This window comes from Lepus europaeus, chromosome 9 (assembly GCF_033115175.1).
Source record: "Lepus europaeus isolate LE1 chromosome 9, mLepTim1.pri, whole genome shotgun sequence".
Lineage (NCBI taxonomy): Eukaryota > Metazoa > Chordata > Mammalia > Lagomorpha > Leporidae > Lepus > Lepus europaeus.
In genome coordinates, this window is record NC_084835.1 from 80415597 (window position 1) to 80429884 (window position 14288).

The window sequence follows — 14288 nt, forward strand, 5'->3', positions numbered from 1 at the left end:
AAAAATGGGTGAAAGATGGTAATGTGGGAAAGGGGCTTGGGAGATCTGTGTGGAAAATGTGAGTGAGTCTGCTCAGTGCTAGGCAATGCAGATGTCACCAGCAGAAGGCTCATGACAGGATCCCTGTTGAATTTGTGTTCACACAGCTGCCCAGAGAGTTCTATAATCACTCCAGCTTCATTCTTTTCCTTTCTGCCAGATCCATTTAATTTAATTTACATTCAAATGTGTGTGCCTTCCCAATATGTTACAAGATTTCAAAAAGAGCTGCTAAGGAGAAACTCATGACATAACTTACAAAGACTTTTTATTTATTTTTTGAGAGAATCAGATAAGGCAAATGGGCATTGTGAAAAGAACTATATAAGGTTTTTCAATCTTTTGTTGCAATGTCTGTACTATTCCCTCTTAGAAAGCTTTTCACATTCATGTTCTCCTGTCTTCAGGTCTATAACATACTCACATTCCATGGGTGTTTGGAGAATCCCAACCTAACAGAAATATGCTTTCTGGAAGGTTCCAGGGGATCTCAGGACATTAAAAAGGTTAATATCTCAAGCCGAGAAATGAAATCCAGAGGTGGGCCATCAACCAGAGGCGAAGAGAAGCTCCTGGGTTTAGCCTCCAAATGTCTGGAAGAAGCCTGTGAAGGCTTCCTGGGGGCAGGCTGTGAGTGATGGAAGCCAGAGGTACTGGAGATTAGCCAGGCTTAGCTTCTGTGTCACAGCTTCATTGACAAGCCCAAAGAAGAGTAAATTGTAGAGGATGTCCTTTCATTGTAGGCAAAGGGCAGTGTTGTTACTGGATTTCAGTCTTGCTAACCTCAGTGACCCTCCATGAGATTTCAAGGGAGGCTCTGCCGATGCGCTGTCACTAGGGTTCCAAACAGGCTGACATCCCAGGAACACTAGATTTCTACTCTCCCTGCTCCACTTTCCCTAACTTCGAATATGACCTCTCTGTCCCAGCACAGAACGCAGTTAGACATCACAGTTACAAATCTCTTTATACTTCTATGATTGCTTCTGTTTTACATCTCCAGCCGCATAGGTGGTAGAAATTTAATTACAACCAATTCGGGATTCCCATTTTAATCTGTAAGTGCCAAGCTTAATGGTCTCAAGGTTTCAAGTTCCCATCTGATGCCTGAGGGCATCTAGCCTCTTGGGCATCTTCCTCTAAAACATCTGTGAGTGGTCCTTGGAAGCCATTCCGTGCAGCCTGCTAGAGAGTTGTCCTTACTCCCAGCCACATGACACTTCAGGCCTGGCAGTTTCTCTGATATTTTTTGCGCCATTCTAGACCACACTGGTGTTATTGTTCTCCTCCCAAGACATGCTTTCTTCTGTTACTTCCTTCTGCCTCTAGCCACGAGAGAGGCCCACCTGATTTTGACTTCTACAAGGCATCTGGAGGATGTCAGTGAGTAAGTGAATAATTCATTCATTTTTAAAAAAGATTGATTTTATTTATTTGAAAGAGTTACAGAAAGAGGTAGAGCCAGAGAGAGAAAGAGAGAGGTCTTCCATTCACTGGTTCACTCCCCCAATGGCCACAATGGCCAGAGCTGAGCTGATCTGAAGCCAGGAGCTTCTTCTGGGTCTCCCATGCAGGTGCAGGGGCCCAAGGACTTGGGCCATGTTCTACTGCTTTCCCAGGCCATATCAGAGAGCTGGATCAGAAGTGGAGCAGCTGGAACTCGAACCTGCGCCCATATGGGATGCCAGAGCTGCAGCCTGGGGCTCTAACCTGCTGTGCCACAGCACCAGCCCCAAATTGATCCATTTTTAATTTTCCCTTGTCAACTCTCCTCCTGCCTTCAGAGGGTGGGATTGGCTTGTATTTGAGAAGCATCCTCCCAAGTCCTTTGTCTGTGTTTCATGTCTTTTTGTATCCTGTTAGTTAAAATGTGATAAAAACCAATCTGGTGAAAAGGAAAATGGGGGGGGGGGGGGATTAGTATTTCAAGAATACTATCCTGCACCCCAAGTAAGTTGAAAGTGGAAAGTTGGAAACTGAATTAAAGAATATGTTGTCTCTAAAGAGAAATACCCAAAGAAAAGAAGGAAAAAGTTGAAAGGTGCCTTGGGAACATTTATGAATATTTCATTAGCAGACCAGTGACCATTTCTACCCTTCTCTCTCTAACTCCCACCTGTATTTGCTTTGTGGGGATTTTCAGGAGTGAGATATGTTGCCATTTTGCTACTTTGTATCTGAATATGAGTGTGCCCAATTTCCAGTGTTTTATGGATTTTATAGCTCGATAAATTGTAGACAATAAATTTATATGAATGATTAAAAGCAGTGAACATAACTGGATATAGTAAAGCTGTAGCAGGGTTATGTGCACAGGAGGAACTGCATAAATGTTTACTATTTGAAGAATCAAAGTTAGAAGGTAATTCAATATTATCTTTTGCTCAAATGGTATTTAACAGCTTGGGAATCAGTACATAAACACTAGAGAACATATTTCGTTAAAAGGTCTCAGCAAGGCAGTTAGTTGTTGAAGGCTGACATGGAGGCAGGTGTTACAGTGGTTGAGCCACATCTTGGGGTGCTCACATCCCATATCAGGGTACTGATTGAAATGCTGGCTCCCCGACTTCTGACACAGCTTCCTGTTTGTGCACACCCAGGAGGCAGCAGATGATGGCTCAAGTACTTGGGTCCTTGAGTTCTGGGCTCCTGGCTTCAGCTTGGCTTAGCCTTGGCTGTTGCAAGCATTTGGAGAATGAACGAGTGGATGGGAGATCTCTCTCCCCTCTCCCTTTCTCTCTCTCCCCTCCTCTACCTTCCAAATAAAATGAAAATAGATAGATAGATGGATAAAGTCTATTGACAATTTAAAAAACAAACAAACAAACAAACACCCAATGCCATTCTACAGCCCGTGTTAAGGATCCTGGACTTTAACTCTATGATTGGAGGTATTACTACAGCAAAGAGCTGACTTGCAAAATGGATCATGGAGATCAAAGGCTATAAGTTATGATGTTTGCCTTTTAAAAAGTCAGCTCTATGCTGAATGTCAGTTTTCAACTTTCATCTGGAAGCTACAACATGGATTCATGGTATCTGGCTTGGCTTCTGTTCTTTGCAGCTCTTCTGGTGGCTTCTGGCTTGGTAAGGAATCAATGTATAGAAAACAGTTGCTCTGTTATATTAGGGAAATTTAGAGCAGTTGATTCTGATTGTTAAAGGACAGCTGTTTATTTATGTTTTGTGTTTTATAAATTTCAAAATGTTAATTTCAGATGAGTGAATAATTTGGTGAATAGGGGCTAGTAGGGTATATAGGGAAGTAAGAAGTAGCCTCACCAGAGAGAGAGAGGTTGACCACAAGTTATGCTTTTCTTTAGTTTCCTTGTTGTGTAGCAACTTTTCTTTTGGTGAGATAGGAAACATGAGTTTTGAGTCCTTCTGTTCTTACTGCTGGATGAAATGTAAATTGTTGCTAGAGTAATTTGAGTCATACACGAAGAGACAGATGGGTGTCACAGGTGCAGTCAGTATGTTTGGGTAGAATATGATTTCTCTCTGCTTCTTCATCAATTTAGACTAAGCTTTCCACAGTGACAGGTAGTTTTTACCATAAACCAACCAGGGATTTTTAAATAAAGTTTCAAGTGCCTGAGGACAAATCCTCTAGTTATTTAGAAATAAGTTATCATATTGAGCTGATATTCCATGAATACGGATTAGAACATTGCAAATAAGATACTGTTTAATGCACATTAAAACTGTAATTGGGAACAAATGCATGACACCCTTATTCTACGGGTACAATGACATTCCTCTATGAGTGTAGCCTTTTGCATGGCTATAATGTGAGACAACCAAGGCACTCGTTGGTGTCAAAAATAATAGTAACTATCCAAACAGTTCATCCTCATAGCTTTCTAAATACTCTGGATGACTCTAGTACTTAGATACATAAGCTGTATTTGAATACAACTGTACTTTACACTTACATGAGAAGTTATTACTGTTTACAAAGGACTTTTACATTATATCATAAAAGCATCACAGCATCCACACAAAGCAAGTATTGACTGTATTTTATGGATAGTCTGAGTTCCAGGAAGGTGCACTGAACCAGCATTAGTTACTAGAACCAGTAATACAACCTAGATCTACTGCCTGTCGGTCTCATGAAATTTTTTACTAGATGACACTAAGAAATTTCCCAGGTTTACCTAGATTTTCCATTAAGCATGTTGTCTGAGTTTCATTAGTCTATTTTCAGGGGAAAAAAATACAATCACAAAAAATTCTCACCTTTTTTCTTAAATATTTGATACTTTCATTGAAGGCAGATGGGAAAAATATGAAAGTAGAACAAGATCGATAAGCTCTTTTTATTTATTTATTTATATATATATTTTTTGGACAGGCAGAGTGGATAGTGAGAGACAGAAAGGTCTTCCTTTTTGCCATTGGTTCACCCTCCAATGGCCGCTGCAGCCGGCGCATCGTGCTGATCTGAAGCCAGGAGCCAGGCGCTTCTCCCAGTCTCCCATGCGGGTGCAGGGCCCAAGGACTTGGGCCATCCTCCACTGCCTTCCCGGGCCATAGCAGAGAGCTGGCCTGGAAGAGGGGCAACCGGGATAGAATCTGGCGCCCCAACCGGGACTAGAACCCGGTGTGCTGGCGCCGCAAGGCGGAGGATTAGCCTGTTAAGCCACGGCGCCGGCCCCGATAAGCTCTTAAATAAAACTTCTTTTAAAAGTATTGTTATACATTATAATAAAGTTTCAACATTGTGAGTGTATTATTAGATTTTTCAAATGTTGCTTCATGAATTCTTTAGAAAATCATGTGTAGGAGTGGGCATTTGGCAAGGCCATTTAGATGCTGTTTGGGACACCCACATCCTATATCAGAATGTGTGGGTTCAAGTCCCTGCTTTGCTTCCAATTCAGCAGGCACAGTTCAAACTTGAGTTCCTGCCACCCATGTGAGGGATCTGGATGAGTTCACAGCTCCTGGCTTCAGCCTTGCCTAGCCTTGGCTGTTGCAGGCACTGGGGAGCGAACCAGCAGATGGAAGATCTGTCTCTGTCTCTTCTCTCTTTGTCTCTCTACTTTTCAAAACATTAAAAAACCAAAAAAAATCATGGAAAATCATGTTTAAAGTGAACACTTATTTGAAAGCTAGTCTTGGGTTCTTACTTTTGAAGTTATTTTCTCACTTCCTTTACCTTCACATTAATTTAATGGGCAGTTTCATTTTCTGTATGAAATGAGGAGGCCATTTGTTCAAAAAGTCATGTTAGTCTCCAGTTTAGCTGTCTTGGATATATGGCAGAAAATCATTGTCTAGATATAAAGTGGAACCAAAAATGTCATTTATACATGGACATGATAATAATACCTTTTTTAAAATTTATCTCCCAGCCAACTCCAGAAGACTTTGGTGAGTATATTTTGAGTTTTTCTCTAGGGTGTGTGGGTAACAGAACGACAAAAGCAGCTAGGACATGTTTAATGTTAAGCATAATTTCATATGCATAATATTGCTTTGAATTTTGATCAAACACTGACTTCATTTATTGAGGGGCTTTTTATTGTCTGTGTTCTGGAGTACACATAGCAGAAAACTATGCATGCAGTGTTATAAGAAAGGCCAAACACAGTGACTGACACATAGACATCCTACTTGCGCTTGCTATTACTGTTTCTGCTTGTTTGTCAAATCAGGTAAACCTGATAATAGAGTCCACTCCTAATTAATTGCATACCATGTGATTTACCCCCTTGCAACTTAGGAGAACAATTCAATTTTAGTTCAAGTATTTTGCTTGGGAGTTCTAAGTATACTACCAGAAAGGGAAATAAATGAGAAGATTGGTTTGATAAATTTAAACATTTATTTCCTATTCAATTTAGTCATCTAGTCCAGTCTCCCAAATTAGGCTTAATCACATACTGAGTTATCAATATTTTATTGCTGAAATCAAATTTTGATATTCAAGGTATGTAGATAGGATAGATTACACATGCAAAAGCCCTTTTCCCCCAACCTTATTCATGGATATTTCTCAATCAATTAATCAATGTATATTGACTTAGAATCTAGTAGTTACTTACCTGAGGTAAAAGAAACTTGCTTATTTCTGATTATATAATTTACGAACATTTTCTCTTTTCATAAATACAATATCATGTGTTTTTTTTTTCCTTTTTTTAGTTAAAGATATAGATGGTGGAACTGACCAGGACATATTTGATATCAATGAAGGTTTGTAGATTATTTTTTATATCCTATATTAAATGGAGAATTTGAATGCATTTTGCTAATGTGAATTTTTAACTTCACTCCTAGATTTGGGACTGGATCTTTTTGAGGGAGACATCAAACTTGGGGTGAGTTGAAACAGTGCAAGGAAGATCCTTTTGTTAATCACTACAAGCTAAATACAGAGTAGTTGAGAATGACTGGACAGCATGGATTTTGATAAGCCCAGCCCAAGCACAGAATCATGGTGACACATTTATTCAAGTATATTGTACTTGAAGGGATTCATATAATAATGATTTCATCTTTCATTACTCAAATTTTAACTTAACTACATATGTCTTAATGTTATTGATTTGATTGATTTTTCATTATTGGAGTAACATAGCCTTTTCATTTTAAAATAGAACCTCACTGATTTCAACCTAGTGGAAACAATATTAAACTCACTTTCTGAACATTTGCAATGAATCAGGCTTTTCACCACAAGAAACAGATTTCGTAATTTCTCCCTTGAACTCAGCTAAAAATAGTGTTGCCAGGTAAAGGTCCTCCCAAACCTTTGCACAGAGTGCTGAACCTGACAGAGTCACCAGGACCCACGAACAAACATGGCCCATATGTGTAGATACAAGGGGGCACAAGTGTTTGCCTTCATAAGCACTATTTTAAAGACATGATATAGTTCATTGTCCACCAGATTGAAAAGATCTAAAAACTTACTATCACTTTTGGTGCTGATGGAGAGAAAAAGGGGCTTGTTTAAGAATGTGTTTATGTTATTACATAGAAGAGTATGTAACCTTAAAAAATAGAGAAGACAATTTGACAAGAACCATTTAATTTAAAAATAAATGCACCTTTGGGGCAGGTACTTTGGCACAGTGGATTAAGCTGTCCACCTGAGACAGCTGCATTCCATATCAGAATGCCAGTTTCAGTCCCAGCTCCCCCAATTCTTATCCAGCTTCTTGCTAATGCATTCTGGGAGGCATTAGATGATGATCCAAGTACTTGGGTTCCTGCCACCCATGTGGGAGATCCTGATGAAATTCTGCTCTCCTGTGTTGGCCTGGCCAGCCCTGGCTGCTGTGGGCATATGGGGAGTGAACCAGCACATAGAACCTCTCTCTGCCTTTAAAATAAACATTTTTAAAAAGAACTACACATTAAAAATAGTTTAAATATTTATACACCCTTTATCTAAAAATAATCCAATAGCCTGTTTTTGTAAAATTCTACTGTCCCACAGATACACACCTGAGTCCCTTACATCTCCACACCTGAAGCACAATTATATCTCCCCAAATCTCGCCAGGAGCTTCCCTGCAAGAAACAGCTGTGGGATTGGAGGCTGAGTCTTGACCATATTCTTTTATTTTTTTAAAAAGATTTATTTATTTGAAAGTCAGATTTACAGAGAAAGAGAAGGAGAGACAGAGAGAGAAAAAGAGAGACAGAATCACTATATTCCTAAAGTTGTACTTATGAAATCTGTACTCATTAAATAAAAGGTTTCTTTGGGGAAAAAAGAGAGAGAGAGACAGAGAGATCTTCCATCCACTGGTTTACTCCCCGAATGGCCATAAAGGCCGGAGGTGGGCGGTTTGAAGCCAGGAGCCAGGAGTTTCTTCCAGGTCTCCCACATGGGTGGAGGGGCCCAAGGGCTTGGACCATCTTCCACTGCTTTCCCAGGTAGGATAGCAGGAAGCTGGATTGAAAGTGGAGAAGCCAGGACCTGAACCAGTGCCCGTATGGGATGCTGACTTTACTCACTATGCCACAATGCCAGCCCCTTGATCATGTTCTTTGATCTGTGTACTCTTCCTCTCAATCTCACCTTGGCTAGGGCTTTAAATGCCATCTCTATGCCACTGACTCCAGAAGCATAACTCTGGTCCTGTCCTTCTGCTGAGCGCCAGAGCAATCTACCCAGCTGTCAGCTTGCTAGCGCCATTTCAGTGTCTATAAGATGGCAGACCTAAGATATCCTCTGATGGAGCGTATCCTGACTTGCCGACAAAGCCTTCCTCCTCTCTCCCTTCTCACCTTTGTAAGTTCTCTGTTCCTCCCTTACCCCCACCCCACGGGAAAAAAATAAAAATGAGTCCCATTCATGTCTTCCCATTCCTCACTCCCTGTCCAGCCCATCAGCAAGTTCTGTTATTTCTGTCTCCAACACACTGTATACCCTACATCTCCAACCATTCTGTTAGCCTAATTCAAACTCCATCCTCTCTTGCCTGGGTCTTTCTAATAGTCTCCTAATTTGTCTTTCTATTTCAAACATTGCTCTTTAATCATTCCTAGCCTACACCTGTCCCTACCCTCCATAGCAAAGTCATCTTTTCAATAGGCAGTAACACCTTTTCACTTCCTAGCTTGAAACCCTTCTACAGCTCCCATCGCAGTCAGGAATTCCACACTTAACCCTAGCCCTTAACTCCTGCCTCCCTCTCCTTCATCTCTGCTCTTCTTTCTTCTCATACATTTTCTCTCCTAACTAATGAGTTAGGCTCCCGGGCCCAACACACGCACAACATTCCAGGCACATTCCCACCACAAGGCCCCTTTCCATCCGAACTCCTTCCTGTGGTTCCCATTGCATCTTGAATGTCATCCCTACAGGGAGGCCAGTGCTGACCACTGCTCTGCTCCACGTCCCTTTACTCTTCCTCTCATCCCTCTTTTCTATTTCCTCTGCAACTTTTAAATTCACCTTGGGTTTTTTCACTTTCTTGCATATTCTTTGTCTTCTGCTCTAGATATAAGCTCCATGACAGTAGAGATCTTGGAAGCTATGTTACCAAGGGATACTTATTCTATAGAATAGTATTTAGTTTGTTGATGGGACAGATACATTAATGAAATATTCATTTTCTAGAACATTTAAGATCTTCTGAAAATTTAGAAAATTGGCCTAACTCATAGGTGACTTTTTCTAATATTCTGAAATATAGATTTTTTTGAGGTTTTGCTATCATTTCCTTCTCATATATTTTTAATCTCTAGTATAGGAAACTCTAACCTATGAGTCTATAAATATTGATAGTTCAGTTTTCAATAATCATTCTTTGCATGATTTCTTCTCCAATTTTATCAACTAAATAAATGAAATTAGTGATTTCTCCCTAGAAACTTTGTTAGATTATGATAAAATACAAAATTTGTTTTGATTGAACTGGATGAGCTTTAAACCCCATTTATTTCTAGATTATTGATTACTTTGTATGTTTTTGCCTAATTCATTTAACTAGCCCTCTCCAACTTTTATTTAACAGGCACAAGATAGAAATTCCATCATTGGAGAAATATATAGATGGCCTCATACCATTCCATATGTTCTAGAAGACAGCTTGGGTTAGTATGCACCTTGAAGTGTCTAGAACTAATAGATGTTCCTGACAACATATGAGTACAGTGGTTTTTAAGGGCAGGATTGTATGAAATTTAAGGTTTTATTTTTTCCTTTTTGTGGATCTGCGGATTCATTTAAAAAGTAAACAAAATGAAGAATGAAAAGAACCTTGATGATTGTGTTTGAAATATTTGCTGCATTTTGACCAACACAGAGATTAATTCAACCAACATTTATGTAGATCCTACTCTATGCTAGACACAAGGGATGTAGAATTTAGGGAGTTACTTTTTATTTTAAAGCAGTGTTTACTATTTGTTCAGATTTTACTTATGATTTTAAAATATCCAAAATAGTTAATCAAAAACAAAGTTTAGGGACTGGTATTGTTTTTACCAACATTTGATTTTATTAAGCCAAGATTTATTTTTTTGTTTATTTTATTAAATAACAACAACAAGAACTTCCTCCATTTTACCATCAATAATGTTATTAGTTTAGTATTAAATTCTCAAAAGTCCGAAGAATCTAATCTAAAGCTATGTTTTTCTATAGAAAAAATTTCATTGTAATGGGTAACTCTAAACATGATTGTCATTTTATTTAAGGACTGGTGACAATGAAATCAGTGACTAGCATCAGTTTGAGAACTAATCTTTGGGGAACATTTATTGGGGAAAACAATGTTTTCCTTAAAGATTATACATTCCAGAGGACACTAAGTGAAACTGAACATGAATTAAAATAATATGGAAAAATATCATGATTAATGGTATGTTCAAAGAGCTACAGGAGCACACTGCGGGGATATTTGGCTCAACCTGGATATAAAGGCATATGCATTTAGGAGCAGGTGACACCATGCAGTGGGGCTGCCATGAAGATGATGCAAGTTGTACCCTATATACATAGGTGCCTAAAAGGTGGGGCAAGTGGACTGTAGTTTGTGTTCTATTCACTAATAATAATTACTATTCACTAATAGTATTTGAAAGCACTGTTCATCCTTATGGCCAGCCAGCACTTGCTGTGTCTGCCCAGATGAAGTACATTTTTCTAACTGGCATAAAGGCACCATAAGGTTTAGTACAGTCTGAGCAAGGGAAGGATGTGTTAGGCATATGGAACATGGAGAAAGGAGAACCTTACTTTGGATTTTGATTGGGAGTAGGAGCTACTGAAATTGAACAGGTAGGTGTGACCCAGATTGAGAATGACCTTCCCATAGTGAGGAACTTGGAATGTGTACTGATGGTAGAATGACCAAATGTTTTATTGTGGGAGTCACATTGTTATAATTGCATTTTTAAAGATTATTTATTTGAAAGGCAGAGTTACAGAGAGAGAGAGAGAGAGAGAGAGAGAGAGAGAGATGGAGAGAGAGGCAGAGAGATCATCCATCCTCTGGTTCACTTCCCAAGTGGCCACAATGGCCAGAGCTGGGCTGATTTGAAGCCAGGAGCCAGGAGCTTCTTCCAGGTCTCCCACATGGGTTTGGGGGCCCAAGCACTTAGGCCATCTTCCACTGCTTTCCCAGGTGCCTTAGCAGGGAGCTAGATCAAAAGTGGAGCAGCTGGAGCACAAACCAGTTGCTCTTATGGGATTCTGGGGCCACAGGTAGCAGCTTTACCTGCTATGCCGCAGTGCTGTCCCCAATATAATTGCATTTTTTTTTTTTGACAGGCAGAGTGGACAGTGAGAGAGAGACAGAGCGAAAGGTCTTCCTTTTGCCATTGGTTCACCCTCCAATGGCCGCCGCAGTAGGCGTGCTGTGGCCGGCGCACTGCGCTGTTCCGATGGCAGGAGCCAGGTGCTTCTCCTGGTCTCCCATGGGGTGCAGGGCCCAAGCACTTGGGCCATCCTCCACTGCACTCCCTGGCCACAGCAGAGAGCTGGCCTGGAAGAGGGGCAACCGGGACAGGATCGGTGCCCCGACCGGGACTAGAACCCGGTGTGCCGGCGCCACAAGGCGGAGGATTAGCCTAGTGAGCCACGGCGCCGGCCTATAATTGCATTTTTTAAAAAAACAATTATTTTATTTATATGAAAGGCAGGGGGAGGAGAGAGAGAGAGAGAGAGAGAGAGAAACAGACAGACAGACAGACACTGATTAATTTTCTATCTACTGGTTCACTCTCCAAATGGCTGGGCCAAGCCAAAGCCAGGAGCCTGGAACTCTATCCTGGTCTCCCAAGTAGGTGCAGGGATCCAAGGAGTTGGATCATTTTTTGCTGCTTTCCCAAGTGCTTTAGCAGGGAGCTGCATCAGAAGCAGAGCAATCTGGACATGAACTGACACTCTGATATGAGATGCCAGTATCATAGGCAGTGGTTTAACTTGCTGTGCCACAATATCAGCCCCTATAATTGCATTTAGAATAATCACACTGGTTACAGTATAGAAGACATGTAATTGATGGGGTAAAAAAAGAGAGAGAGACCTGTTAGGAAACTATTGGGGAAAATCAAAGAAATGAAAAGTTTTGGAATGAAGACTCTCAGTGGAGATAGATGAGAGTGGATAACTCTAAAGGAGATTTAGGGAGCCGGCACTTGGTGCAGCAGGTTAACGCCCTGGCCTGAAGTGCTGGCATCCCATATGGGCGCTGGTTTGAGACACCGCTCCTCCACTTCTGATCCAGCTCTCTGCTGTGGCCTGGGAAAGCAGTAAAGGATGGCCCAAGTCCTTGGACCCCTGCACCCACGTGGGAGACCTGGAAGAAGCTCCTGGCTTCGGATCGGCACAGTTCCGGCCGTTGCGGCCAATTGGGGAGTGAACCATCAGATGGAAGATGTCTCTCTCTCTCTCTCTCACTCTCTCTCTTTCTCTCTCTCTCTCTGCCTCTCCTCTCTCTGTGTAGCTCTGACTTTCAAATAAATAAATCTTAAAAAATATAAAAAATAAGAGATTTAGGAAACAAGTGTTAGATTTGTTGCTTGATTGCATGAGATCAAGAAGAAGGTGGTTTGAGTAAACAGGTGCCAGTGCCAAATTCCTGGGCAACTGGATGGACGTTTAGCAACAGTGGGGAATATATCTTGAAGACAGTAGAATAGAGAAGGGTGATAGGAATGAATTGTTGGTGTGCACAATTGAAATTTATGTTCTATAAGGGTCACTGTGATGGAGATATCAGTTATTAGGTTGTGAGAGATGGTTGAAGCCATGGGTAATTGCCTTGCATGTAACAAGTGTTCAATAGATAACTGGATCTTGTTGAATGATCTAAAAAGGTTATATTGAGTGAGATGGCCATGGATGGAACTCAGCCTGGGAATATTTTTGAAATTGGTATGGAAGGAAGATCTGATAGAAGTTATTGAGAAGGGAGGATTGGCCAGAAACAGATGAAAAACCAAGAATAAGATGGAGAAAATCAAAGCAGGAGTAGTTAACAGAGTTAGAAGCTATAAAAACCTCATGGGTTACGAGGAGAGCAATATGTTAATTGACTTGGAATTAAGGGGGATTTGGAAGGTTTTAACTTTGTGTGTGTGTGTGTGTGAGAGTTGGAGGCGGGGTGCGAGGTGTTTGGTGTAGCACATGAGATGTTGTTTGGCATACCCAAATCCCATATCTGAAGACCTGGGGTCTCTCCTCCACCTGTTTCTTTCTCCCTCCCTCCCTCCCTCCCTCCCTCCCTTCCTCCTTTCCTTTCTTCTTTCTTAAAGATTTATCTATTTTATTTGAAGGCAGAGTTACAGAGACAGAGGGACAGAGAACTTCCAGCTGCTTGTCTACTCCCCAAATGTCCACATGGCAGAGGCTGGGCTAGACTGAAGCCTGGAGCCTGGAGCCTGGAACTCTATCCAGGTCTCCCACATGAGTGGCAGAGCCCTAGATACTTGGACCATCTTCTGCTGCTCTCCCAAGTGCATTGGCAGGAAGCTGGATTGGAAGTGGAGCAGCCGGAACTTGAACCAGTGTCCATATGGGTCGCCAGTATCACGGCTGCTGCTTAGCCAGCTATTTCACAATGCCAGCCTTCCTCTTCCACTTCTAATCCAACTTTCCGCTAAGGCTCACCCTGCGAGGCAGCAGTTACTGGTTCAGGTACTTGAGTTCCTGTTTCCCATGTCGTAGACCCCAGCTGAGTTGCAGGCTCCTGGCTTCAGCCTGACCCAGCTGGGCTGTGTGGGCATTTGGTAAGTGAACCATCAGATGGAATATCTCTGTCTCTCTGTCTCTGTCTCCTCCCCCACCCCACCCCCCATTTTCATGAAAATGAAAATAAAAATATTCAAAAATTTTTCATTTAGTCTCTTGATTAACAGATTTGAAAGTATTTTGCTATATCTTAGACTGCTTTTGTCATATATTTTAACCAAAGCTATCTTAACCTACGAGTTTCATTTTCTTGTTTATAAATAATATAGTAAATGTCCTGAGAACAGAAGCTATTTTTGCAAATCTGAGGCTTAGCATTGACTGTCTTATTATAGGCAGTTATTAAATATTTTTAAAAATTATTAAACATATTATATCAATGAAACATATTAGAAAATTCTGCCTAGATCCTGCCATCCAAACTTTTCACATTTTTATATACTTATAACTGTGGTATTTTAAAACTGTTTTTCTGTTCTTTTCACTAAATGTCATTGCAGTTTGCCTTGTTAAAATAATGTTTTAATTAAACTTCAAATTTCTATAGGTCAGTTATTTTTATTTCTATAATTTTGATTCT

General features: G+C 40.7%; 1 protein-coding gene across 1 annotated transcript in view; it reads left to right on the plus strand.

Moving 5' to 3' along the window:
* Window positions 1-3066: 3066 nt before the first annotated feature.
* MEP1B (meprin A subunit beta) overlaps window positions 3067-14288 on the plus strand; it is a 34455-nt gene continuing 23233 nt past the window's right edge. The window contains exons 1-5 of the mRNA XM_062200255.1: window positions 3067-3129; window positions 5403-5421; window positions 6202-6246; window positions 6331-6371; window positions 9525-9603. Of these exons, the coding sequence (XP_062056239.1) occupies window positions 3067-3129; window positions 5403-5421; window positions 6202-6246; window positions 6331-6371; window positions 9525-9603 (247 nt within the window). The remainder of the gene's footprint in view (window positions 3130-5402; window positions 5422-6201; window positions 6247-6330; window positions 6372-9524; window positions 9604-14288) is intronic.